This window comes from Oncorhynchus mykiss, chromosome 2, assembly GCF_013265735.2.
Source record: "Oncorhynchus mykiss isolate Arlee chromosome 2, USDA_OmykA_1.1, whole genome shotgun sequence".
NCBI classification, from domain to species: Eukaryota; Metazoa; Chordata; class Actinopteri; order Salmoniformes; family Salmonidae; genus Oncorhynchus; species Oncorhynchus mykiss.
The window spans coordinates 35,727,360-35,754,992 of NC_048566.1; the positions used below are offsets into that span (position 1 = coordinate 35,727,360).

A 27,633-nucleotide genomic window follows, 5' to 3' on the forward strand; every position below is an offset into this window, starting at 1 on the left:
TACAAGGTCAGGATGGGAGGTGAAGAGAGGCACATTTATATAAAACACATGCAAAAGTGATTGTTTAATAAGAGAGGTGTGTCCAACACCTTTATCATCATCACATTAAACAATCATGTTCATCCCATCTAGAACATCATTATACAAACATTATACATATAAGGATGCAAAATGTACTGCATGAAATAGGTGAATATCATGTGTGGACCATTATCTTCATCAGCCACAAACTACAGTGGCTTGCGAAAGTATTCACCACCTTGGCATTTTTCCTATTTTTTTGCCTTACAACCTGGATGCCTTACAATTTTGGGGGGTTCGTATCATTTGATTTACACAACATGCCTACCACTTTGAAGATGCAAAATATATTTTTTATATTGTGAAACAAACAAGAAATAAGACAAAAAATTCATACTTTGTAGAGAAAAAGTGGTGCAGAAATAACAGCTACAAGTCTCTTGGGGTACGTCTCTATACACTTGGTAAATCTAGCCACTGGGATTTTTGCCCATTCTTCAAGGCAAGACTGCTCCAGCTCCTTCAAGTTGGATGGGTTCTGCTGGTGTACAGCAATCTTTAAGTCATACCACAGATTCTCAATTGGATTGATGTCTGGGCTTTGACTAAGACATTCCAATACATTTACAGTGCCTTGCGAAAGTATTCGGCCCCCTTGAACTTTGCGACCTTTTGCCACATTTCAGGCTTCAAACATAAAGATATAAAACTGTATTTTTTTGTGAAGAATCAACAACAAGTGGGACACAATCATGAAGTGGAACGACATTTATTGGATATTTCAAACTTTTTTAACAAATCAAAAACTGAAGAATTGGAGGTGCAAAATTATTCAGACCCTTTACTTTCAGTGCAGCAAACTCTCTCCAGAAGTTCAGTGAGGATCTCTGAATGATCCAATGTTGACCTAAATGACTAATGATGATAAATACAATCCACCTGTGTGTAATCAAGTCTCCGTATAAATGCACCTGCACTGTGATAGTCTCAGAGGTCCGTTAAAAGCGCAGAGAGCATCATGAAGAACAAGGAACACACCAGGCAGGTCCGAGATACTGTTGTGAAGAAGTTTAAAGCCGGATTTGGATACAAAAAGATTTCCCAAGCTTTAAACATCCCAAGGAGCACTGTGCAAGCGATAATATTGAAATGGAAGGAGTATCAGACCACTGCAAATCTACCAAGACCTGGCCGTCCCTCTAAACTTTCAGCTCAAACAAGGAGAAGACTGATCAGAGATGCAGCCAAGAGGCCCATGATCACTCTGGATGAACTGCAGAGATCTACAGCTGAGGTGGGAGACTCTGTCCATAGGACAACAATCAGTCGTATATTGCACAAATCTGGCCTTTATGGAAGAGTGGCAAGAAGAAAGCCATTTCTTAAAGATATCCATAAAAAGTGTTGTTTAAAGTTTGCCACAAGCCACCTGGGAGACACACCAAACATGTGGAAGAAGGTGCTCTGGTCAGATGAAACCAAAATTGAACTTTTTGGCAACAATGTAAAACGTTATGTTTGGCGTAAAAGCAACACAGCTGAACACACCATCCCCACTGTCAAACATGGTGGTGGCAGCATCATGGTTTGGGCCTGCTTTTCTTCAGCAGGGACAGGGAAGATGGTTAAAATTGATGGGAAGATGGATGGAGCCAAATACAGGACCATTCTGGAAGAAAACCTGATGGAGTCTGCAAAAGACCTGAGACTGGGACGGAGATTTGTCTTCCAACAAGACAATGATCCAAAACATAAAGCAAAATCTACAATGGAATGGTTCAAAAATAAACATATCCAGGTGTTAGAATGGCCAAGTCAAAGTCCAGACCTGAATCCAATCGAGAATCTGTGGAAAGAACTGAAAACTGCTGTTCACAAATGCTCTCCATCCAACCTCACTGAGCTCGAGCTGTTTTGCAAGGAGGAATGGGAAAACATTTCAGTCTCTTGATGTGCAAAACTGATAGAGACATACCCCAAGCGACTTACAGCTGTAATCGCAGAAAAAGGTGGCGCTACAAAGTATTAACTAAGGGGGCTGAATAATTTTGCACGCCCAATTTCAGTTTTTGATTTGTTAAAAAAGTTTGAAATATCCAATAAATGTCGTTCCACTTCATGATTGTGTCCCACTTGTTGTTGATTCTTCACAAAAAAATACAGTTTTATATCTTTATGTTTGAAGCCTGAAATGTGGCAAAAGGTCGCAAAGTTCAAGGGGGCCAAATACTTTCGCAAGGCACTGTAAATGTTTCCCCTTAAACCCCCTTAAATGGCTTTTTTTCTGGCCACTCTTCCATTAAGCCCAGCTCTGTGGAGTGTACGGCTTAAAGTGGTCCTATGGACAGATACTCCAAGCTCCTCTGTGGAGTTTTGCAGCTCTGCAGCTCCTAGACCTGGTCCCTCAGTTTTGGTGGGCAGCACTCTCTTGGCAGGTTTGTTGTGGTGTCATATTCTTTCCATTTTTTAATAATGGATTTAATGTTGCTCCGTGGGATGTTCAAAGTTTTGGATAATTTTTTAATAACCCAACCCTAATCTGTACTTCTCCACAACTTTGTCCCTGACCTGTTTGGAGAGCTCCTTGGTCTTCATAGTGCCGCTTGCTTGGTGGTGCCCCTTGCTTAGTGGTGTTGCAGACTCCGGGGCTCAGTTGACAATGGATCTGATCGGACAGCTCAGAGCCTCTGCTCTTTTCTGTCCATAAAAAACAATTGGATTGGTGGAAGAGGCAGGGCAGGGCAGGGCAGGGCAGGGCAGGGCAGGGCAGGGCAGGGCAGGGCAGGGCAGGGCAGGGCAGGGCAGGGCAGGCCAGGCCAGGCCAGGCCAGGAGCAAGGAAGGAGGGTGTGGTCAAGCAAGGCATCAAGCAAGGCTAGACTCTGGGGCCTTTCAGAACAGGTGTATATATACTGAGATCATGTGACACAGATTGCACACAGGTGGACTTTATTTAACTAATTATGTGACTTCTGAAAGTAATTGGTTGCAACAGATCTTATTTAGGGGCTTCATAGTAAAGGGGGTGAATACATGTGCACACACCCCTTTTTCATTTTTCATTCTTTCAACTTTTCTGAAAAAGTAATAAAAAAAAATTTCATTTCACCAATTTGAATTATTTTGTGAATGTCCATTACATGAAATCCAAATAAAAATCCATTTAAAATACAGGTTGTAATGCAACAAAATAGGAAAAACTCCAAGGGGGATGAAAACCTTTGCAAGGCACTGTATGTACACTAATGAAGTAGCTAGGACTGCTAAGCCTACAATTATGTACACAAAATATATTTATATATATATATACACTACCGTTCAAAAGTTTGGGGTAATTTAGAAATGTCCTTGTTTTTGAAAGAAAATCACATTTTTTTGTCCATTAAAATAACAGAAAATTAATCAGAAATACAGTGTAGACATTGTTAATGTTGTAAATTACTTTTGTCGCTGGAAACATCTGATTTTTAATGGAATGTCTACATAGGCCCATTATCGCAACCATCACTCCTGTGTTCCAATGACACGTTGTGTTAGCTAATCCAATAATACAATTTTAAAAGGCAAATTGATCATTAGAAAACCATTTGCAATTGTGTTAGCACAGCTGAAAACTGTTGTTTGGATTAAAGAAGCAATAAAACTGGCCTTCTTTAGACTAGTTGAGTATCTGAAGCATCGGCATTTGTCGGTTCGATTACAGGCTCAAAATGTCCAGAAACAAATAACTTTTTTCTGAAACTCGTCAGTCTCTTCTTGTTCTGAGAAATGAAGGCTATTCCATGTGAGACATTGCCAAGAAACTGAAGATCTTGTACAACGCCGTGTACTACTCCCTTCATGGAACAGTGCAAATTGGCTCTAACCAGAATAGAAAGAGGAGTGGGAGGCCCCGGTGCACAACTGAGCAAGAGGACATTAGAGTGTATAGTTTGAGAAACAGATGCCTCACCAGTTGTCAACTAGCAGCTTCATTAAATAGTACCTGCAAAACACCAGTCTCAACGTCAACATTGAAGAGGCGACTGGGAAGACTGAATCTGCAATAGGTAAGCAGCTTGGTTTGAAGAAATCAACTGTGGGAGCAATTATTAGGAAATGGAAGACATACAAGACCACTGATAATCTCCCTCGATCTGGGGCTCCACGCACAATCTCACCCCGTGGGGTCAAAATTATCACAAGAACGGTGAGCAAAAATCCCAGAACCACACGGGAGGACCTAGTGAATGACCTGCAGAGAGCTGGGACCAAAGTAACAAAGTAACAAAATAATGCTGAGTTGTGAAGCATGGGGGTGGAAACATCATGCTTTGGGGCTGTTTTTCTGCAAAGGGACCAGGACGACTGATCCGTTTAAAGGAAAGAATGAATGGGGCCATGTATCGTGAGATTTTGAGTGAAAACCTCCTTCCATCAGCAAGGGCATTGAAGATGAAACGTGGCTGGGTCTTTCAGCATGACAATGATCCCAAACACACCGCCCGGGCAACGAAGGAGTGGCTTCGTAAGAAGCATTTCAAGGTCCTGGAGTGGCCTAGCCAGTCTCCAGATCTCAACCCCATAGAAATTATTTTGAGGGAGTTGAAAGTCTGTGTTGCCCAGCAACAGCCTCAAAACATCACTGCTATAGAGGAGATCTGCATGGAGGAATGGGCCAAAATACCAGCAACAGTGTGTGAAAACCTTGTGAAGACTTACAGAAAACGTTTGGCCTCTGTCATTGCCAACAAAGGGTATATAACAAAGTATTGAGATAAACTTTTGTTATTACTTATATACTTATTTTCCACCATAATTTGCAAATAAATTCATTAAAAATCCTACAATGTGATTTTCTGGATTTTTTTTCTCCTTTTGTCTGTCATAGTTGAAGTGTGCCTATGATGATAACTACAGGCCTCTCTCATCGTTTTAAGTGGGAGAAATTGCACAATTGTTGGCTGACTAAATACTTTTTTTGCCCCAATGTACTTTGTGCATGACACAAGTAATCTTTCAAAAATTGTTTACAGACAGATTATTTAACTTATAATTCACTTTATCACAATTCCAGTGGGTCAGAAGTTAACATACACTAAGTTGACTGTGCCTAAACAGCTTGGAAAATTTCTGAAAATTATGTAATGGCTTTAGAAGTTCTGATAGGCTAATTGACATAATTTGAATCAATTGGAGGTATACCTGTGGATGTATTTCAAGGCCTACCTTCAAACTTAGTGCCTCTTTGCTTGACATCATTTGAAAATCGAAAGAAATCAGCCAATACCTCAGAAAACAAATTGTAGACCTCCACAAGTCTGGTTCATCCTTGGGAACATCTGTACAAACAGTAGTACGCAAGTATAAACAACCATGGGACCACGCAGCCGTCATACCGCTCAGGAAGGAGACACGTTCTGTCTCCTAGAGATGAACGTACTTTGGTGCGAAAAGTGCAAATCAATCCCAGAACAACAGCAAAGGACCTTGTGAAGATGCTGGAGGAAAAAGGTAGAAAAGTATCTATATCCACAGTAAAATAAGTCCTATATTGACATAAACCTGATAGGTCCGCTCAGAAAGGAAGAACCCACTGCTCCAAAACCGCCATAAAAAAGCCAGACTACGGTTTGCAACTGCACATGGGGGCAAAGATCATCATTTTTGGAGAAATGTCCTCTGGTCTGATGAAACAAAAATAGAACTGTTTGGCCATAATGACCATTGTTATGTTTGGATGAAAAGGGGGGGGGGCTTGCAAGCACGGGGTGGCTGAATCATGTTGTGGGGGTTCTTTGCTGCAGGAGGGACTGGTGCACTTCAGAAAATAGATGGCATCATGAGGGTGGAAAATTATGTGGATATAATGAAGCAACATATCAAGACAACAGTCAGAATGTTAAAGCTTGGTCGCAAATGGATCTTCCAAACGGACAATGAACCCAAGCATACTTCCAAAGTTGTGGCAAAATGGCTTAAGGACAACAAAGTTAAGGTATTGGAGAGGCCATCACAAAGCCTGACCTCAATCCAATAGAAAATGTGTGGACAGAACTGAAAAAGCGTGTGCGAGCAAGGAGGCACAGAAACCTGACTCAGTTACACCAGCTCTGTCAGGAGGAATGGACCAAAAGTCACCCAACTTATTGTGGGAAGCTTGTGGAACGCGACCCAAAATGTTTGAACCAAGTTAAACTATTTAAAGGCAATGCTACCAAATACTAATTGAGTGTATGTAAACTTCTGACCCACCGGGAATGTGATGAAATAAATAAAAGCTGAAATAAATCATTCTTTCTACTATTATTCTGAGATTTCACATTCTTAAAGCAAAGTGGTGATCCTAACTGACCTAAGACAAGGAATTTTTACTAGGATTAAAAGTCAGGAATATTGAAAAACTGAGTTTAAATGTTTTTGGCAAAGGTGTATGTCAACTTCTGACTTCAACTGTATATATAATTTTAAAGGAGAGAAGGATCATCTTAATGTGCCACTTAACCCATTTTGTATCATTTTGCATAACAGTGTGTATAATCTGGCAAAATGATATCAAATGGATATGATATCATTGTGCCATTATCTTCATCAGTCAAGCAGTACGTTCGTTCTTGTATTGTTATACACTGCAAGAGCTTTCGTCCACTCCATGACATAGCTCTAGTCCAAGCCGTTGAGTGCTAACGATCTGGACCAGAGCTATCCATGACATACCTCACTGAGAGATGAACTCAGATGATCTCCAGGTAGATAGCTGTTTCAGTATTATTGTCATTGGAGGCAGGGCTTTGTCTGTCTCTTGTTCCTCTGTCCACCGTTCCCCCTTGACTCTCTCCTCCTCTTCTCTCCCCTCCTCGTCTCTCACCTCTTCTTCTCTCTCCCCCTCTCCTCTCTCCACCTCGTCTCCCCCCATCTCGCCTCCCCATCGGATGTGTCTGAGACACAACATAATGTGGTCAATCAGCCATTCAATTGGATATTTATGTTTCAATGGATAATAAAGCTACTGTATTGCATTGTATTGTAACATACCCATTTACAAGCAAAAATATATTTTTGGTACAATAGTAGGTGTACCTGTTTGGTCTGGACGAAAAGAGGGGTGCAGTTCTGGTAAACCAGCTGGTAACTGCCATTGTTGTAGATGTTGGTGACCTCAGTGCAGTTGATGTAGAGGGGCATCCGATCCTGGTAGATCCCCATGTCTCCAGGATACACCGGAGGTCTGCAGGTCAGCACACGCCTTTAAGGAATGAAGTTAAAGACAAGAGTTTGGATTAGAGAGGACATGATCATGAAACATCTACTTTTAAGATGTAATATTTCTACTCTTGCAACGGTTTTATATGTTCCTCTTTCATAATTCTATTCAATGTTATCTTAAATAAAACAACATATGTTTGATGTACTGGTATGTCATTTGGTTATTCCAAGTTTGTAAGACATCTGAAGTAACTGAGGCACAATGGTGGCAGACGTTAGAGAAGTCAGAGAAAGCAACTCTCAGAAAATATGTTTCTTACTTTCCTGACCTCTTTCGACAGCAGAACAGGAGGAGTAGAGAGAGGAGGAAGGTGGCCAAAGAGATGCATACTGCAGGTATCACTTTCCACAGCAGAGAACCTGTCAGTCAACAACAAAAACACAGCTATGTAAACTAAAGATACCACCTTTTTTGCTCTTCAACTTTCAGCCAACAGATGATCTTATCTTATATTATACTGTATTATTATATTATATTAATGGAACAGGTCAACCACCAGTTACATTGCAGGAATCATTCATACATTTGTAAGGATAATCTGAAAGAATAGGCCTTAGCGACCTTGAACGATTCATGCTTAGTATTTCACCCTCATATTTTACTCACAGTACAGATGCTTCCTACAATACACCATGTATAATGTGTGTGCATCTCAATTGTGTTTCCCTGTTTCCACATGTCCTCGCCTTCTTCTCAATATATATTGGAGGACAAGGTCAGAGGATCCTTTCCTCTGACCTTCTCCTCCAATGCGTTTTGAGAAGGAAGCGAGGAAAGGGGATGTGAGGAGTAAAGGAAATACAATTAATATGCACCCATGTATTTCTCTTGTGTGGTGTGGTGCCCCGATGCTTACCATCCTCTGCCTGAAGCAGTGTGTGGGAGTCATTGCCCAGTGCATTGATGGCGAAGCAGACTACCCTCAGTGGAGTGTCCATGTGGCCCTTCAGCATGGCTGTTAGTGTACCATTCTCTGAGCCCACTGATGTGTTGTATCTGTATGGTGGAACACTACCGTTGACACTCCAGGTGACGGCAGGCCGGGGGTTGGCGTCTACAGAACAGCGACACAGAACCTCCAACCTTTCCACAACACAGTAGGAGGAGAGATGGAGGATGACAGGCTTGTCTGGGGGATAGAAGAAGGGAGAACGAGAGAGAGAGAGCAATAGAAAGAGAGAGAGCATCATGGAAGTATCAGGGACGTTAGAGTACCAAAATATTGTTCTTGTATCACAATGTAAAGTGTACAAGTGTACAAACAGCAGCCGTTTAAATCCATACGCAGGAATTGGAAGTAAAATAATCGATCAAACATTGACTGTATAAAATGCTTACATTGAATGTTTAAGGAAGTCAATTTGGACTCTGCCCGTCCAATTAGGTTCTGGGCTGTGCAGCGGACCCTCATATCTCGGGTCACATTGTACACCCGGACCGTAAATGTGCGCTGGTGAAGGTCTACAGTTAGCCCATGTTGGGTGTATGACCACCTGTACTCTGTCACAGGCGGGTCAGCTTTACAGGAGCAGGCCAGTAACACGTTCAACCCCTCCTGGACAGTCAAGGTATGGACCTGGACTGTGACATCTTTTGGAGGGACTTGAGGAGAGATGCAATAGCAATCAAGGCCAGTATTCATAAAACATCTCTGAGTTGGAGTCCTGATCTAGGATCAGCTCCCCCAGCCTATAAAATATTTTGAATTAAGTAAAATCTGATCCTAGATCAGCAGTCTGAAACACTATGAATATGGGCCCTAGCTTAGCATTGCAAACAATCATACATTTATATAGAAAGTACTTACATGTCACATGGAGCTCCTTTACGGTGTATACTCTTCTTCCTCCTGGATATACTGCCTCACACCTCATTCTGGGTTTGATGCGATACGATGTGATAAAGGTGAGAGAGGTCCGTAGTGTAGGCCCCTGACCCTGGGTCTGGAGTACATGCGGCTCCCCGTACTCGCTGCTGTTCTCCTGAGCTCCTCTCTCCCACCGCCACTGGAGGGTGGGGGCCTGGGAGGGACAGGAGTAACTGATGCTGCAGTTTAGTGACACCATCTGTCCTTCTGTAGCTGCCCTCACACCGCTGATCACTGGGAGCTCTGGGGACTCTGTCAGTGATGGGGACAAAGAGAGATAAGAACTGACTTGATGAGCATAGTCTAAATGGGGATAAAGTAAATGTTTAGTCCATTAGCATTAGCGATAATTCAACTCAGTATGTGTAAAAATTGGTGTATTAACATGAGCCATATAAATAACCCTCTTATCACGTATTAAACATGTTAACAACGAAAATGATAGCAGTTACTTTATCTCTATATAATAACAGATGAGAGGCAGAGATTCTGTTAAGTAACAATAGATTATAAAACATTTTGAACATCTGCTCTTCCAGTGACATAGACTGACCAGGTGACCAGGTGAAAGCTATGATCCCATATTGATGTCACCGGTTAAATCCACTTCAATCAGTGTAGATGAAGGGGAGGATTTTTAAGCCTTGAGACATGGATTGTGTATGTGTGCCATTTAGAGGGTGAATTGGCAAGACAAAAGTTTTTGAACAGGGTATAGTAGTTTGTGTGAAGAACTGCAACGCTGCCGGGTTTTTCAAGCTCAACAGTTTCCCACAGTTTCCCGTGTGCATCAAGAATGGTCCACCACCCAAACGACATCCAGCCAACTTGACACAACTGTGGGAAGCATTGGAGTCAACACGGGCCAGCATCCCTGTGGAACGCTTTTGACACCTTGCAGAGTCCATGCCCTGATGAATTGAGACTGTTCTGAAGGCAAAGGGGGGATGCAACTCAATATTAGGATGGTGTTCCTAATATTTGGTATACTCAGTGTATGTAATTCTGTGCAATGAGATCCCTCTCACCTGACACAATGATGTTGACACTCCTCTCCTTCCCCCAGTCTTTCTGTCCATGGCCCTTCAGCGCCAGCTGATAGACATTGGAGTCAGCCAGGTGGACCTTGTCAATCATTACAGAGCAGTCTCCATCGTCCGTGTTTCCCTGGAGGGATGTCCGGCCCTGGAACTCCTTGCTGACCGTGGATTTGTCATCCGAACTGAAAGCTGTACTCCGCAGGAGGAAGATGTGACCAGTCCTGTAGCGCAGCCTCACGCCCACCACCTTCCCCATGGAGTGAGAGGCTGGAGGAGTGAAGGAGCAGGGGATGACCACGCAGGAGCCTGCCAAGGCAGGGACATAGTTTGGGACAGAGGGCACTGGGGACACAGCATAGGTGTCCTTCCAGAAGCCTGTTGGGATGAAGTAGCAGAGAAACATGAGCTATACTGAAAGTTAAAGCCCCATAGTGCAACAATATGACTTGGCAACAATGTGACTTTGCAACTATGTCACTGTCTGGTAGATGTGAATAAGATACTGTACAAGTAAAAATAGTAGCACCACACTATAACAGAACAGAAGTAACAAATAGCATCCTACAGACAATTAATCCTAGCTAAAACTAAATCTTAAAGTCATGCTATGGAGGAAGAACAATGTGTTCACAGTACAATCAATTATCAATGAACAATGAAATTAAATAGAATTGTACAAAATTAAAATAATGACTCTCTGTCCAGCTGTTTGTTGCCGGGTAGTCTGGTACAATGTGGCATGGTGGGACATTTCACAATAGAGATAAATTAAGAAAAGGGGAAGGGGCATGCTTCGTTTTGCTTTGCTTGCATTATCATCCTACTGTACCAACGTGGTCTCTGCGCTTTAACTCCTTATTCTGTCCCCTTTTATATGGTTGATTACACAATTGCATCAGTGAATGGATAGAATTGTACATAAGTAATTTTCCCTCTTTTTATAATAGTCCTGAGCCTCAATACATGGGGCAAACTGCTCTGCAGCTCATTTTTGCCATATCTAAAAAATAGATATATATTTGTCAATATTTCCCTTACTTTATGTTAAAATGCCACAATATAAAACTGGATTACTGGTCAAATCTCCATGTTGCATCATATGTAATGTTATGTCACTGTAAGCAAGTGACCAACTTACAGTTAGTTGAGGAGTTGTTAATTAAGATAAACAATTTTGACTCTCCCTATTATCCTAGTGATAAGGCTCTTCACATTTTAAAACATGGCAGTTAGTATTTAAATATAACATCATAAGCAACTCACCAAAGATCACAGTACACAGCAGGAGCATTCTGTCCAGACACATGACTAGAAGCATGCTCAACAGACACAACAGAGGGAAGGATGGTGTGATGGAAGAAGAGGCGAGGAGGAAGTTGTTTTGGTTTCATAATGTCACGGTGACATGAACTTATTTTAAGACCCCTAACAATTTCCCCAATAGTTTAAAATACTATACAGTTACGCTAACACATTTCAAAGTACGTCTCATATAATATCGGAATTTGTATAATTGTAATACATAGGCCTATAAAACACTCCTTGGCTGGCACACCACTTGCTATTGGCTTATGATCTTGCCTATGTTACTTGGTCATCGCTCATCCATATATTTATATGTACATATTCTTATTCCATTCCTTTACCTAGATTTGTGTGTATTAGGTAGTTGTAGTGGAATTGTTAGACTACTTGTTAGATATAACTGAACTGTCGGAACTGGAAACACAAGCATTTCGCTACACTCGCATTAACATCTGCTTGCCATGTGTATGTGACCAATCAAATTGAATTTGATTTTGATACATTGTGAGTCTGCGCATTGCACGGGCCAAGGTGAAAATACAGTAAGTGATGATCCTACAATCGTATGAGAAGAATAACTTTTAATACAGTCAGCCATTTTAAAAGAGGCCCATCACCCCTGAGACGGAGGAATCCATTGCCTAAGTGTCTAAGGAAAGAGAGACATCAGCAGTTATGTGTGTGAGGAGATGCATGAGGACAGGTGTGACTCACACCCATGCTGCTAGCTGTTTCCTAACATCACTAAATCTCTTCCCATTGACTCCCACTCATTATTAGCTGTAGGCCGTTGCATTCATGCAGGGAAAACAATCTTATTTTGGCATAAATGTAGGTTGATAATGTCGATTGTAAAATTCTATAGAAAGTTCATAATTAATCAGATAAATAAACAGTGTGACCTGAATTTTAGCCACTGACGTTTCATAGGTGGGCTACAGAAAATGATTTTGAACCTTCCAACAAAGTCCCTATTCCTAGTTTTAAATAAATATACTGAATAATGTTAGTGCACAAGCCAGGACAAACATTGCATGGAATGTTTTTCACGTAAAGCTGTAGTTCTGAAAATATCTATGAAAAACAATGTGAGGTCAAGAACAAGGTGAATAAAATGAATAAATGTCAGAAAAACTCTGCATGACTAAAGGTCAAGAGTGTCACGGTCGTCCTCCTCTTCATCTGAAGAGGAGAGGCGAGAAGGATCAGAGGACCAAAATGCGGCGTGGTATGTGTTCATGATGAATATTTAATAAAAGAACGCACTGAATACAAAAACAACAAATAACGACCGTGAAGCTATAAATGAGACCTGTGCTGACACAAGCAACTAACATAGACAGTCATCCACAAACAAACAGTGCAACCCAGGCTACCTAAGTATGATTCTCAATCAGAGACAACTAATGACACCTGCCTCTGATTGAGAACCATACAAGGCCAAAACATACAAATCCCCAAATCATAGAAAAACAAACATAGACTGCCTACCCCAACTCACGCCCTGACCATACTAAATAAATAAATACATACAAAACAAAGGAAATAAAGGTCAGAACGTGACAAAGAGGGAGAAGGTTCAACCCATGTTAAAGGTGCAAAATAAGCAGTTACTTGGAAATTAAAAAGTAAATATATATATTTTTAATCGACCAGCCAGGCTGCAGACAAAACAAAAAGAAAGGAAAAGATCACTATTTTACTTGTTTATCTTTATTGTGCATGTAGAGTGAGATTGTAGACTGGAGCAAATGGTATCATTCCAAGCACAATACAATCAGTTTTGGGAAAGGGGCCAAAATCAGAGGAGGCTTTCACAATCACAAAGTTGACTCATGGGTATTCTGTATACCCCTTATATTCTACATATGAATTTACCTTGGTAAATGAGTCTGACCAATCGGAATCCGCACTTCAAGATTGTTTTGACTCAGTGGGTGAGTTTATAAGGAAGTGCATTGTAGATGTTGTACCCACTGTGGCTACTAAAACCTACCCTAACCAGAAACCGTGGATGGATGGCGGCTCTTGCGCAAAACTGAAAGTGCGAACCACCACATTTAACCATGGAAAGAGGACTGGAAATATGGCTAAATATAAACAGTGTAGTTATTCCGGGGCCGCAGGGTAGCCTAGTGGTTAGAGCATTGGGCTAGTAACCGAAAAGTTGCAAGTTCAAATCCCCGAGCTGACAAGGTACAAATCTGTCGTTCTACCCCTGAACAAGGCAGTCAACCCACTGTTCCTAGGCCGTCATTGAATATAAGAATTTGTTCTTAACTGACTTGCCTAGTTAAAAAAATAAAACAATTCCCCCTGCAAGGCAGTCAAACAAGCAAAATGTCGGCATGGGGACAAAGTGGAGTCACAATTCAACGGCTCAGACACGAGATATATGTGGCAGGGCCTACAGGAAATCACAGACTACAAAAAGAAAACCAGCCATGTTATGGACACTGACGTCTCGCTTCTTTGCCTGCTTTAAGGACAATACAGTGCCACTGCCATGGCCTGCTATGCCCCCCCCCCCTTTCTCTGTGGCTTATGTGAGTAACCCTCGCAAGGCTGCTGGCCCAGATGGCATCCCTAGCCGCATGCTCAGACCAGCCAGCTGGTGTTTATGGACATATCCAATCACTCCCTATCCCAGTCTGCTTCAAGATGGACACCATTGTTCCTGTTCCCAAGAAGGGACAAGAAAACCGAATTAAATGAATACCGCCCCATAGCAATCACTTCTGTCATCATGAAGTGCTTTGAGATACCTTCACCTTCACCTTACCTGCCACCCTACACCCACTTCAGTTTGCATACCGCCCCAACAGGTCCACAGATGATGCAATCTACGCCTGCCCTATCCCATCTGGCCAAAAGAATGCTTTTCATTGACCACAGCTCAGCATTCAACACCATAGTACCCTCGAAGCTCATCATTAAGCTGGAGGCCCTGATTCTCAACCCCGCCCTGTGCAATTGGGTCCTGGACTTCCTGACAAGCTTCCCCTAGGTGGTGAAGGTAGGAAACAAAATCTCCACTTCGCTGACCCTCAACACTGGGGACCCACAAGAGTGCGTGCTCAGCCTCCTCCTGTACTCTCTGTTCACCCATGAATGCGTGGCCATGCACGCCTCCAGCTCAATCATCAAGTTTGCAGAGAACACAACAGTAGTGGGCTTGATTACCAACAACGACGAGACAGCCTACAGGGAGGAGGTGAGGGCACTCAGAGTGTGGTGTCAGGAAAACAACTTCTCACTCAACATCAACAGAACAAAGGAGTGAATCGTGGACTTCAGCAAACAGCAGAGGGAGCACCCCCCTATCCTCATCAAAGGGACAGTAGTGGAGAAGGTGGAAATGTTGAAGTTTTTCTGTGTACACATCACAGACAAACTGAAATGGTCCACCCACACAGACAGTGTGGCGAAGAAGGTGCAACAGTGGCTTGTCACCTAAAATCCCGACAAACCTTTACAGATGCACAATCAAGAGCATCCTGTCAGGCTGTATCACCATTTGGTTCGGCAACTGCAACGCCCTCACCCGCAAGGCTCTCCAGAGGGTGGTGCGGTCTGCACAATACATCACCGGGGGCAAACTACCTGCCCTCCAAGACACCTATAGAACCCGATGTCACAGGAAGGCCAAAAAGGTAATCAAGGACAACAACCACCCAAGCCACTGCTTGTACATATTCTTATTCCTCCCTTTGGATTTGTATGTATTAGGTAGTTGTTGGGAAATTGTTTGATTACTTGTTAGATATTACTGCACTGTCGGAACTAGAAGCACAAATATTTCACTACACTCGCATTAACATCTGCTAACCATGTGTATGTGACAAATAACATTTTATTTGATTTTATTTTATTTGGTTCCTGTACTTTTCAGTGTTCTGGGCACTGTTGTCGTGAAATGGAAAAGAATCATGAAGATCAAATAAGATTATTTGTACAAAAATCTAATACGTAATCTAATAAGGATCTGGTAAGATTGTACATGTTTTGCATTATATTTCAGTGTTGTACAGTATTTGTACATGTGTTGACTTAAAGAATATGCCTTATATGACATACACAATTTAGTACATGATTTTGGGGAATTTCCCCAAAAGATATGGTATGCCATATTTTAGAAACAATATATAAATTACATGAGTATTTTATGAATATTATAAGAACATGTGATGTTCTGAGAATGCAACCTCTTCAAAATAAACCCTTTCCTTATAGGTTTTACTTTTTTTTAAACATGCCAAATACTAAAAGAAAAATATAATATTTGTATATACATTTTCATTTAAAGGCATGGATTTCCATGGTTAAGCATGGGCAGCACTTCCCATTGGACAGTTGATTTATCTTCAACTATGCCTTTTGTTCTTCCATCAAGGTTTTTCACCATGCCCAGCCCTGCTTAGCTTAGATATTTGTCACTGACTACTGTACCAATGTGCTTTCATGAGAATGATTGCTGAAAGATCTCCACTTAATAACTAAATAGATTCACTGCTGCTATCAAAGTCATTCCTCATCCTCTTCCTCCCCTCATCCTCTCATCCTCCCCCTACTCCTACCTCTCCTCCTTTCCACCACCTCCTTCTCTCCTCCTCCTGCTCCTCCTGCTCCTCCTCTCCTCCTTCTGCTTTCACCCTTCCTCCTCCTCCTCCTTTCCTCCTTCTGCTTTCAACCTTCCTCCTTCTCCTCCTCTCCTCCTTCTGCTTTCACCCTTCCTCCTCCTCCTCCTGCTTTCACCCTTCCTCCTCCTACTCCTCCTCCTCGAGGCGGACTTTGCTTCTTTTTCAATAAGTGTTACATTGCATGTGTGAATGACATCAGGCGGTGGTATACAAGTGCTTTGAAATGTGTATGTTCCATGTATGTGAGACCTTAGAGGTCTCAGCTTACAGGTCTCTCGTATGTTTTTTTATGCAAAACATGCAACAGCTTTTTATTAACATTATTCAAGTGCTTTGACATTTGTGTCCCATGTATGTGAGACCTTACATATCTCTTGCATGTTTTTTATCCAATACATGCAACATTTCTGTTGTCTAAACGTAAACCTCCCACATAAGTCAGATATTACATTATTACTATGAATCTTGTAAGTGTATTTGCTGCCATATGTGTTACTTACAAGTTCCAGGTAGAATTCATAAGAATCTTGTTAAATTATTCTATATGTTTTCCATGTGGGCAGCGTTATTATCATAGCCATGAGAAGCGGTCTATCTAACACATTATAGAGTGATAAAACCGGTTCATAGACACATGATTGAACTGTGGACCATGGACTCCTTGAGCTGCTCTGTATTCGTAGTTCTGGGCGTGTCACTACCATTCCCACCATCTAACAGGTAAGACCGAGTATTCATACAATCCCTGCATACAGTCAACAGTATTTGGTCTAAAGAGTGCAGGGTGCAGTAGTGAATGTAGGCATATCTTCTGTTCAGGTAAGGGTTCTTACGGGCATCTCTTGCTGTTTTTTGTACCTCAGGGTTTTTGGCTTCAGTGTGGATGTTATGTTCTACAAAGTCGAATAACCAACTTTTTTTCTTAAACAATTCGAATGCGCTGTATAAGGATCCATATAAGCGGGCTCCCGAGTGGCGCATTGGTCTAAGACACTACATCTCAGTGCAAGACGCCTCACTGCAGTACCTGGTTTGAATCTAGGCTGCATCACATCCGACTGTGATTGGGAGTCCCATAGGGCGGCGCACAATTGGCCCAGCGTCGTCCGGGTTTGGCCGGGTTAGGACATCATTGTAAATAAGAATTAGTTCGTAACTGACTTGCCTAGTTAAATAAAGGTTCAATAAAAAATATAAGATCTGATTTCTATCTCACTTTTCAAATAGGATGTGCTGTAGCTCTTACTAGCTGGTCTTCTTTAATGATTATATACAGTACATGGATGTCCAAAACAATTGATCATGTGACACCATTCATTCCTATGTGAAGACTCAATAGAGCATTGAAGCCAAATGAAGTAGGTTAAGATGAAGTCTCATTGAGACATAACATGTGCAGTTTGAGCTACTCCAGGAAGTGACGTCGCAGGCTAGCTCAGTGCTACCCCGTCTCATACGATAACTAAAGTTGAAGGCCGACCGGGGTACTGCAGGCTGCTATTAGCAACTAAATTATCCTTATAACTTCTTCTGTGTGCAATTTTGTAAATAATCAGTTCTAGGACATACATTTGGTGTTGCAGATGCAATTACTGGTACCATGATTGTCTCCAAAAAAATGTTGTATTTATATGAAGATTGACCAAAAAAAATGCAATTTTTCCATTCCCTATAATGGGGGATCCCAATGCCTGCAGTTCCGCAGTCGGGCTAGAACTTCCGTGACTTTAATGAGAGAGGGCAGTCTTCTCCCCAGTCTTTTTATTAGTACAATATAAAATACTTTGCAACCTAATTAATGAATGTTGCAATATACAGTAAATAAAAGTAATTCAGATTCATCATTAATTCATAACCATACACTAACATATCTGCAGCACCAGCAGCACCACACCTCCATTGGATAATGACCTCTACAGCCCAGCAGCTGCTGCACTCCCAGCGGGATGTGCTCCTGGAGTGGACACGTGTCCACCCTGCCCCCCTACTACGCTGGCTATGTGACGCCAGGGTACTTTCTCACGCCCACTACTTGTCCCTGCTGGAGCGTTCACCCTCCAATGCCGTTGCGCAGGCCCTGGAGACGGTGTGCGCAAGTGAGGAGAGCAGCCGCGGCTTCCTGCAGGTCCTGAGGGAGGTGTGTATGTTGATGAACCACAGTACTTACAGTATAATAACCTGATTTGTTACTTACGTTAAGCAGGGCATCGTCGTAATTCTGTTCCTGTATCTAACATAATGGTGTCCTGTGACTGTTTCCTTGTCTATATAAGGTGCAGGACTACTACTGTGAGGAGCTGCAGGTCTGGGTGGAGAGACACTGCAGGGAGAGGACAGAAGAGATGAAGGAGGCCAAACCGGTTAGAGTGGAGGGTGAGCCTGGCTGCAGGGGAGTTGTAGCCTGGTCGCAGATCTGTTTGTACCGTCTGCCAACTCCTATTTTCATTGGTTAGCTGAGCACAAACAGATCTGCGACCAGGATAGGTGGCAAGGCAGTGTTGATGTTTGTAAAAAAAAATACTGATGGTTGTAATAGTGTTGTCATTGAGGTTTAGCCAAAGGCAGGCTTCTGATTATGTTTGACAAAAAAATAAGACAAGATATTGGCAGTGTGAGCCAAACCTGATGCTGAAAAACTGGAAAATTAATGAATTAATTGTGACTGAATGCGAAGTGAAAGAGCTGATAAAGAATAATTATGTCAGATTTACTTATTGAACTATAGAACATTATGGGGAAATGATTAACAGAGTCAATTCAGGCTTGCAGTATTCAACTGAAGTGCAATTCCTTGAACTGTGGCAAAGCCTCTAATGTCTTGCCAAGGTCTTATCTACTGCAGATTGGACTGGCAAGCGGTTTGCATACATGCTCATCCTTGCACAGCGATAGAAAAGTCATTCATTGTAGCCTGTATATAGTAGTCAATAAAATACTCTGTCAATGTGACAAAACATTCTGTTGAGTTTCCATCTGAGATGGCATTTACATAACAATGGCTAACTGTGAACTTTAACACCTTCTCACAAAGCAACAGTCTTGATGATGCGAAGGTTGTTGATCATGCTCGCCCAAAGACTTTAGTGTTACACTCCTAATGGAAAAACACTTACACTCGTGCTTACATTAATATAAAACACTGGCGACACACTGGTATAAGGTAAGTCTTAGGTGGAAGTACAGATAGTGTCAAAGACCTTTTCATTATCAACAAAGTCTGGGACAACATCTCACCTGATGCCGAGTTATGTTTTTCTAGTTTACGTCCATGCATTTTTTTCTATCTCATCTCTACAGAGAAGAAAAAGCCAAAAAGCCCCATTTCAAAACTGTTCAAAGGCAAGAGTAAATTCACTGTGACCCCTGAGGTCAAAGGTAATGAATTCCATTATCATCCACCATCAATAGTAAAGATATGAGATGATGAATCAATTATCACTAACATGCTTTCTAGTGTGCCCAAATGACACACATCAGTAATATGACACAATTAAATGTATTCAATCTCCAGGTAGGGAAAATGTATCTTTCAAACGTGTCAAATGTATAATTTCAATCGTTGTCTTGATAATTTAGTTGAGGAAGGGTTGAAACCTCGGCGGAGTGTAAAATCTTCTCATCTCAGAGGTAGGTTGATAACATTAAGAGTTGGGCCAAACTGTGTAACACTGACATTGAATTGACTGTTGAATCAATATTTGCTTATAAAGACATTATAATACACGAATTGCAGCAACATTTCTCGTAGATATGACTTGAGTATCTTATTGTAATGTGTTAGGTATGTGTGCCCATGTTGCGTGTAATTTACTTGTCTCTCTTCTATTGCAGTTCCCCTTTCAGCTCACAGAAATACCCTTCTGGAACGTACAGAACGACTTACATCTTACGCAGAAGGGGGAAGACAGGCCGCCAACTCTGCTTCTCACATTGAGATCCGATACACTGATCTCTTTGTGACTGAGGACAACGAGTCATTTGACAGCAGCCAGCATGAGTACTTCACCCTGGCCAGTCGACGGGCACGCATCTACGCCCACCAGGCCTGCCAACGCATCTGCCCTCGCCACCTCCTGAGCCCCCAAGGCACCACAGGGCGCCCACCTAAGCGGGTAAAGGTGAAGGGCATCGCTGGCATCGGCAAGAGCGTGGCAGTGCAGAGGCTGGTCTATGAGTGGGCGCTGGGGAAGCACATGCGTGAGTTCACCTGTGTGTTTGACCTCCGCTTCCGCGAGCTGAACCTGATCAAAGCCCCGCTGAGCTTACTGGACCTGCTCGAAGACCGATTCCGCTACTTCAAGACTGTCCTGCCAGACCTTCTGGCCTCGCCAGGTCCCTTGCTCTTCATTCTGGATGGGCTGGACGAGTTTCAATACCAACTGGACTGGAATGCTCCTGACAGGGACATCGGCGTGGACTCCAAGGTGCCTGTATCAGAGCTGATGATGGCGTTGATCAAGGGGAGTCTACTCCCAGAATCCTCGGTCATCCTGACATCCAGGCCTTCCACGGATGCTCCTAAGCGGTTCTTCCAGCGTTGCTGCGTGGTCCTGGGATTCGAGCAGGAGCAGGTGAAGGAGTACACCTCCAAGTTCTACAAGGACCCCGAGGTGTCTGAGAAGGTGTACAACTACATCGTGGACAATGACAACCTCTTTGTGCTCTCCTTCATCCCTCTCTATTGCTATATCATCTGCACCGCCTTGGCTGAGTTTTTCTCCTGTCAGGAAGATAGTGACTCACGGTCTCTAGAGTTAAACCCACCTAGGACAGTCAGCGAGGTTTACTACTGCTACCTGTTTACAGCCATCAAGCACCATGCGCTGAAAGGTAAGGCGAAGAGGAACACCCTCAGATCGGAGGTACTTTCTCTAGTTAGGCAACAGCTGACGAACCTGGGGAGATTAGCTTACGAAAACCTTCTAAAGAGTAAGATCATGTTCGACATACAGGACCTGGAACGTTATGGTCTCACGCCAGTAGATATACAGAGCACCTTCCTCAGTCAGATCCTGGTGCCTCTGAAAGAGGAGAGGGTGGAGATGTTTTCCTTCTTCCACTTGACCGTCCAGGAGCATCTGGCCGCCCTGTACTGTGCGATCAACCTCTCAAAGCAGGGTCACATAATCCAGGCTCTGGACTTCTGGTGCTTTGGTGAGATCCCCCCACCTTCCACCTCCCCAACTCCCCTACTGAGCCAAGACCTCCACCTGGACCAGACTAGGGTGGAGAACCTGCAGATGTTGACTCGCTTCTTCATGGGGCTTCTCCGGGCCAGGCTGGGGGGGCAGTTGGATGGGCTGGTGCTGGCCCCTCTGGAGGTGGGCTTGGAGGGGGTGGATATCCCCACCAGGCTGGGTATCTGGTTCCAGAACCAGTTTAAGGGTAGGCAGCTAGCCAACCAGACGGCGCTGAATCTGCTCCACTGTTTGATGGAGCTGCACATGAAGGAAGTCACCAGCAGGGCGTCACCAGAGATCCGGAGTCTGAACCTGTTCAAGATTAAGATGAGCGTGGTGGACTGTGCAGCATTACACTATGTGTTGCAGTTCTCCCCACATAGGCTCGAGGAGCTCAACCTGGGATACTCCAACATCGGAAACAGAGGTCTTAGCAGGCTAGCTCCGATATTGCACCGCTGTGAATCTCTTTAGTGAGTATTCATAGCATTTTCTTGTGTGACACAGCTCTGCACCGCCTGTTGCAAATGTTTGATCATTAACAGGGACTAACTGATGAGAAGTATAGTAATTAACTCATTAATGTAGGTAACTATAATTTGTATTTTTTCTCAGTCTGCGATATAACTGTCTGGAAAGGGAGGCAGCAATCCTGGAATCTGCAGTGTTGAAATCAAACGAGTGTCAGGTGAAGAAGCTTTTGTAAGTGACTCTGAAAATAACATAATTTCATTTCTAACACTGTTTCATAGCGCATCTATCTCGCCCTTGAACTCTTGACTCCTCTATTTTGTACAGTATGTGTGGTAACAACTTGGGTCCAGAAGGGGTTCTGGAGCTGTGGAAGGCCCTGGAGCAGAACATTACACTGGAGGAACTCTACTTGGACATCACTGGCATCACAGAGAGAGGAACAGAGAACATTGTCAATTGCCTCAGCAAGAACACCTCTCTGAAAACGCTGACGTAAGAGAAAGGGGAGAGAGAGATGGGCTATCTTTTTGTAATTTTTCTTTTATCTGACTTAATATTACTGCATTGTTGATGAAAAGCTTGCAAGTAAGCATTTCACTGTACTATTTATATCTGCTGTATACTGTGCAGGTCACAAATACACTTTGATTTGAGGTTGACAGTTTTCTCTGAAGTTACAATGGGTGTTGACATGCTGCCATCTAGTGTATTTCACAGTTGCTGCTATGATAACATCCTGTCTGACCTGTTATGTTCTCCTTCCCAGCATCGTGGGGAATGACATTGGGGAGGTAGGGAAGAGGAGGCTGAGGGAGCTAGGGCATCGACGGCCGGAGCTCCAGATCATTGGGAACTTTGTGGACGACCTAGGACTGCTAAACGCCTACCTGGACTGGGTAGAGGAGATACGGGATGACCGGGACCAGATGGACTCAGTGAAGAACGCAGATGCCCTACAGTCCATCTTGAAGGGGCTGAGGGTGGGAGCAGGTGGGGAAAATGGGGAGGGAGGGGAAGGAGAGAACACAGCCAAAGCCCTGGAGCTGGAGACCAAGATCTTGGAGCTTTTGAACGCTCCCGCTCACCTGGCTGGAGTGAGATGACTTCACTTAACCTTTTGCTCTGTGAGGAGCACAGGTTATCCACAAAATGAGATGACTGATCAAGTCTAAATGGGCAAAATAAAATGCAGCCACACCTTTGCATCGTCACAAAACCAGAGAACAACCTCTGTCCAGTGAATTCCACAAAGCAAGCATATTGCATGTAACAAACTGTGACATGACCTACAGCATGGTCAAGCAAGTGAATGTTTCCAAAATGTTCTGACCACTAAACAACTATTGATTCAGAACCACGGAGAGTTACCACGAGTCTCAAAGAAAACAGGACCTGCCTCCACTATTCCAGCACCATTTCAACTTCAACACTTCAACCACATCAAATCACATGTTCTTAGTTTAACACAGTGACAATTAAAAGATACCAAAAACTATTTAGTCCATTGAGCAAAATATGATGTGGCTGTCCATGGTTCTAATTTCTGTGTGTGTGTGTGTGTGTGTGTGTGTGTGTGTGTGTGTGTGTGTGTGTGTGTGTGTGTGTGTGTGTGTGTGTGTGTGTGTGTGTGTGTGTGTGTGTGCTATTGCATGTAATTAAATATGTTGACTCACCCTACTTGTTGATGAAACGGTCAACCACTCTGTCATAAAGTACACGCTTTTATTCTTTGTTGTCCTAGGCTACATTTCTGTGAATGACGTATGCTCTCAATTCGATTTGATAGGAGTGACACCAAATTTCAAGCTGGCTTCCCTACACACTTTTTTTGATGCGCCAGGACCATTCACAATTGCGCTCGCTCAGTTTAGTTCAATGCAGATTGGCACATTTCTGAATACTTTTTTTTTATCAAGGGAGGCCAAATTCTTGCTGGCTTCCCTTGCATTCTATTCAATGCAATTGGCGGCAGCAATAGATGGACAGAGATGGACAGACAGAGGGGCGCTGTTTTGCTCGCTTGGATACTTTGTCCGATGAGATACATTCAGCCTCTTGTCGAATTGAAGGAAAATGATAAAACTCAGAGAGATGAAAGATACATTTAACTAGGCAAGTCAGTTAAGAACAAATTCTTATTTTCAATGACGAACTAGCAACAGTGGGTTAACTGCCTGTTCAGGGGCAGAACGACAGACCTTGTCTGCAACCTTTTGGTTACTAGTCCAACGCTCTAACCACTAGGCTACCCTGACGCCCCACATTTTTAATGGTAAAACATTTTTGGGAAGCCTGGCTTCCCTTGGCACCCATGAATACACGCCACTGCCTATATGTCACACGGGACTGGGTGGGTGAGGAAGGAATCAGGCGCAGAGAGTTCCACTGGGAAAAAGTACTCTTTAATAAGGCACAAAAATAGACAAGCCCAACAACACAGGGCCCGGACAGTAAATGAGACTACACAAAACACAGGGTGCCAAGTCCAGAAAATTACACATCTCTGCCTAAACGCACACGCGTAACACAAAGACAATCCCGCACAAAACAAGCGCGGGTACACGTACTTTAAATTAGGAAGCTCATTAAGCACATACAACAGGACACAGGTGAAACTAATAAGACAAAACAAACAGACAAACGAAAAAGGGATCGGTGGCGGCTAGTAGGCCGGTGGGAGCCAACTTCGGTGGAAGTCGTGACACTGTAGCCCTAAATCCTAGCCCTTTTATACTTTTCTAATTGGGCCGTAGTGATTATGTTGCCATTGCTGTAAAAGCTGAAGGTGTAATAAAGCTCCTTTGCGTGTACTTTGCACTGTCTCTGTGGTAATGTTTGCCCGGGGATTTTAGAACTCTGCAAGTGACAAACATTGTTTCTGTGAAATTAAGTATCAGCTGAACAGCACTGACACTGAGAGCACTGACACTGTTACATCTGATACATTTACAGTAATTAGTGTCATGCTGAATGTAACTTGTGAATTAACACATGCAGCTCTGAAAGTTCCTAATTTTCTCAGTCAGAGAGTAGCAGTAAAAAATAAATACAAAAAATACAAAAATAAAAAGACAATCCCAGCATGGCCAAATAGCTCTATTTTCATTTTGTTCAACATATGTAAACGCCTGGAGATTGCTCATTGGCATTTGGCTTGGAACATGTGCTTTGGTCAGATGACGTAAAAATTCAGCTCAGCAGTGCTGGGTTTGGCGTCAACATGAGAGTGCATAAGCAGAAAATGACCCCATAACTACTGTCAAATATGGACAATATTTGTTATGGTCTATTTTTGCTTCCACTGGTCCTGGGGCCCATGTTAAAGTCAACAGCATCATGAACTTTACCCAGGACATTTTAGCCACAAACCTGATTGCTTCTGCCAGGACTCAGGAGGCTCAAACTTTGGCCGCAAGTGGATCTTCCAGCAAGAGAACGACTCCAAGTACACATCAGAATCCACAAAGAAATGGTTAATTGGCCACACAATCAACAATTTGCAATAGCCATCTCAGTCTCTGGACTTGAAACACATTGAAAACCTGTGGTTTAAATTGAAGAGGGACGTCCATAAGTGCGGATATCAAGGATTGGATGGATTCTATATGGAGGAATGGTCTAAAACCCCTACCAATGTGTTCTACAACTCAAGCATTGTAGAAAAAGGCTCAGTGCTGTTATCCTTGAAAACAAGGTTGTCAATCATTTTGACCCTATTACTTGTTAAACACACTCTTTCTCTGTGCAATTGTATTAGTTTAAAAAAGAAACATGTGGCGCATACAATCAAGCTTAATTGATTTTCTAACTGACATTTTTGATCATCTTAATCAAGCGTGCCAATTTCAGACCCCACTGTACTTTACTACTATGTGTTAGAGAAACGTAGCTACAGTATGATTACGCAATACAAAAAAAAGTCTCACTTCCCTCCAAAATATCCTCATAGTATTGATAATGTGTGAAATAATGTGTCAAGTGGAGGATAGAAACAACATTTCCAAACCTGCTTGATTGCAATGAAATCCCATTAATGTCTAGGTTATTTTGTTTTAGATATTTTGCACAAAAGTATCTTTCAAATCAAGTCAAATCAAATGGTATTTGTCACGAGGTGTAGACCTTACAGCGAAATGCTTACTTACAAGCCCTTAACCAACGATGCAGTTTTAAGGAAAAAAAAAAACAAAAAGTAAGAGATAAGAATATCAAATAATTAAAGAGCAGCAGTAAATAACAACAGGTGGAACCGGTACAGAGACAATGTGTGGGGGCACCGGTGTCGAGGTAATATGTACATGTATGTAGAGTTATTAAAGTGACCATGCATAGATAATAACAGAGAGTAGCAGCAGCGCAGAAGGGTGATGGGGGAGTCTTATGGCTTGGGGGTAGAAGCTGTTTAGAAGCCTCTTGGACCTACACTTGGCACTCTGGTACCGTTTTCCGTGCGGTAGCAGAGAGAACAGACTATGACTAGGGTGGTTGGAGTCTTTGACACCGCCTGGTATAGAGGTCCTTGATGGCAGGAAGCTTGGCCCCAGTGTTGTACTGGGCCGTACGCACTACCCTCTGTAGTGCCTTGGGGTCGGAGGTCGAGCAGTTGCCATACCAGGCAGTGATGCAACCTATCAGGATGCTCTCGATGGTGCAGCTGTAAAACCTTTTGAGGATCTGAGGACCCATGCCAAATCTTTTCAGTCTCCTGAGGGGGAATAGATTTTGTCGTGCCCTCTTCACGACAGTCTTGGTGTGCTTGGACCACGTTAGTTTATTGGTGATGTGGACGCCAAGGAACTTGAAGCTCTCAATATGCTCCACTCCAGCCCCGTCGATGAGAATGGGGCGTGCTCAGTCCTCCTTTTCCTGTAGTCTAAAATATACACTGCTCAAAAAAATAAAGGGAACACTTAAACAACACAATGTAACTCCAAGTCAATCACACTTCTGTGAAATCAAACTGTCCACTTAGGAAGCAACACTGATTGACAATAAATTTCACATGCTGTTGTGCAAATGCATAGACAACAGGTGGAAATTATAGGCAATTAGCAAGACCCCCCCAATAAAGGAGTGGTTCTGCAGGTGATAACCACAGACCACTTCTCAGTTCCTATGCTTCCTGGCTGATGTTTTGGTCACTTTTGAATGCTGGCAGTGCTTTCACTCTAGTGGTAGCATGAGACGGAGTCTACAACCCACATAAGTGGCTCAGGTAGTGCAGCTCATCCAGGATGGCACATCAATGTGAGCTGTGGCAAGAAGGTTTGCTGTGTCTATCAGCGTAGTGTCTAGAGCATGGAGGCGCTACCAGGAGACAGGCCAGTACATCAGGAGACGTGGAGGAGGCCGTAGGAGGGCAACAACCCAGCAGCAGGACCGCTACCTCCGCCTTCGTGCAAGGAGGAGCAGGAGGAGCACTGCCAGAGCCCTGCAAAATGACATCCAGCAGGCCACAAATGTGCATGTGTCTGCTCAAACGGTCAGAAACAGACTCCATGAGGGTGGTATGAGGACGTCCACAGGTGGGGGTTGTGCTTACAGCCCAATACTGTGCAGGACGTTTGGCATTTGCCAGAGAACACCAAGATTGGCAAATTCGCCACTGGCGCCCTGTGCTCTTCACAGATGAAAGCAGGTTCACACTGAGCACATGTGACAGACGTGACAGTCTGGAGACGCCGTGGAGAACATTCTGCTGCCTGCAACATCCTCCAGCATGACCGGTTTGGCGGTGGGTCAGTCATGGTGTGAGGTGGCATTTCTTTGGGGGGCCGCACAGCCCTCCATGTGCTCGCCAGAGGTAGCCTGACTGCCATTAGGTACTGAGATGAGATCCTCAGACCCCTTGTGAGACCATAT

General features: G+C 43.2%; 2 protein-coding genes across 3 annotated transcripts; one reads left to right on the top strand and one right to left on the bottom strand.

Moving 5' to 3' along the window:
• Positions 1-8,971: 8,971 nt before the first annotated feature.
• On the bottom strand, positions 8,972-11,513 carry LOC118936742 (sialoadhesin-like). Its single transcript, XM_036933832.1, has 3 exons — positions 11,436-11,513; positions 10,161-10,547; positions 8,972-9,384 (listed from the first exon to the last, which is right to left on the bottom strand). Exons 1-3 carry the CDS (start codon positions 11,488-11,490, stop codon positions 8,972-8,974), a joined length of 855 nt encoding a protein of 284 aa, XP_036789727.1. The 5' UTR covers positions 11,491-11,513.
• Positions 11,514-16,867: 5,354 nt separating this feature from the next.
• Positions 16,868-24,527, top strand: LOC110488622 (NACHT, LRR and PYD domains-containing protein 12). Of its 2 annotated transcripts, XM_021560908.2 has the most exons (9): positions 16,868-16,936; positions 17,995-18,254; positions 18,391-18,490; positions 19,415-19,492; positions 19,694-19,744; positions 19,949-21,770; positions 21,913-21,999; positions 22,096-22,263; positions 22,538-24,527. In XM_021560908.2, exons 2-9 carry the CDS (start codon positions 18,024-18,026, stop codon positions 22,872-22,874), a joined length of 2,874 nt encoding a protein of 957 aa, XP_021416583.2. In that variant the 5' UTR covers positions 16,868-16,936; positions 17,995-18,023; the 3' UTR covers positions 22,875-24,527. The 2 variants fall into 2 exon arrangements, with proteins under 2 accessions (XP_021416583.2, XP_036803070.1); XM_036947175.1 differs by lacking the exon at positions 22,538-24,527 and having other exon boundaries at positions 21,913-21,985; positions 22,096-22,248.
• Positions 24,528-27,633: the final 3,106 nt, after the last annotated feature.

Bases quoted from the DNA above. Each gene is read 5' to 3' on its own strand.
- LOC110488622 (XM_021560908.2), top strand. From the start codon at position 18,024: ATGACCTCTACAGCCCAGCAGCTGCTGCACTCCCAGCGGGATGTGCTC. The intron at 19,493-19,693 runs GTAATGAATTCC...TTGATAATTTAG, and splicing joins TGTGACCCCTGAGGTCAAAG to TTGAGGAAGGGTTGAAACCT. The intron at 22,264-22,537 runs GTAAGAGAAAGG...TCTCCTTCCCAG, and splicing joins ACCTCTCTGAAAACGCTGAC to CATCGTGGGGAATGACATTG.
- LOC118936742 (XM_036933832.1), bottom strand. From the start codon at position 11,490: ATGCTTCTAGTCATGTGTCTGGACAGAATGCTCCTGCTGTGTACTGTG. The intron at 10,548-11,435 runs GTGAGTTGCTTA...TCATCCCAACAG, and splicing joins GCTGTGTACTGTGATCTTTG to GCTTCTGGAAGGACACCTAT. The intron at 9,385-10,160 runs GTGAGAGGGATC...CATCACTGACAG, and splicing joins TGTCAACATCATTGTGTCAG to AGTCCCCAGAGCTCCCAGTG.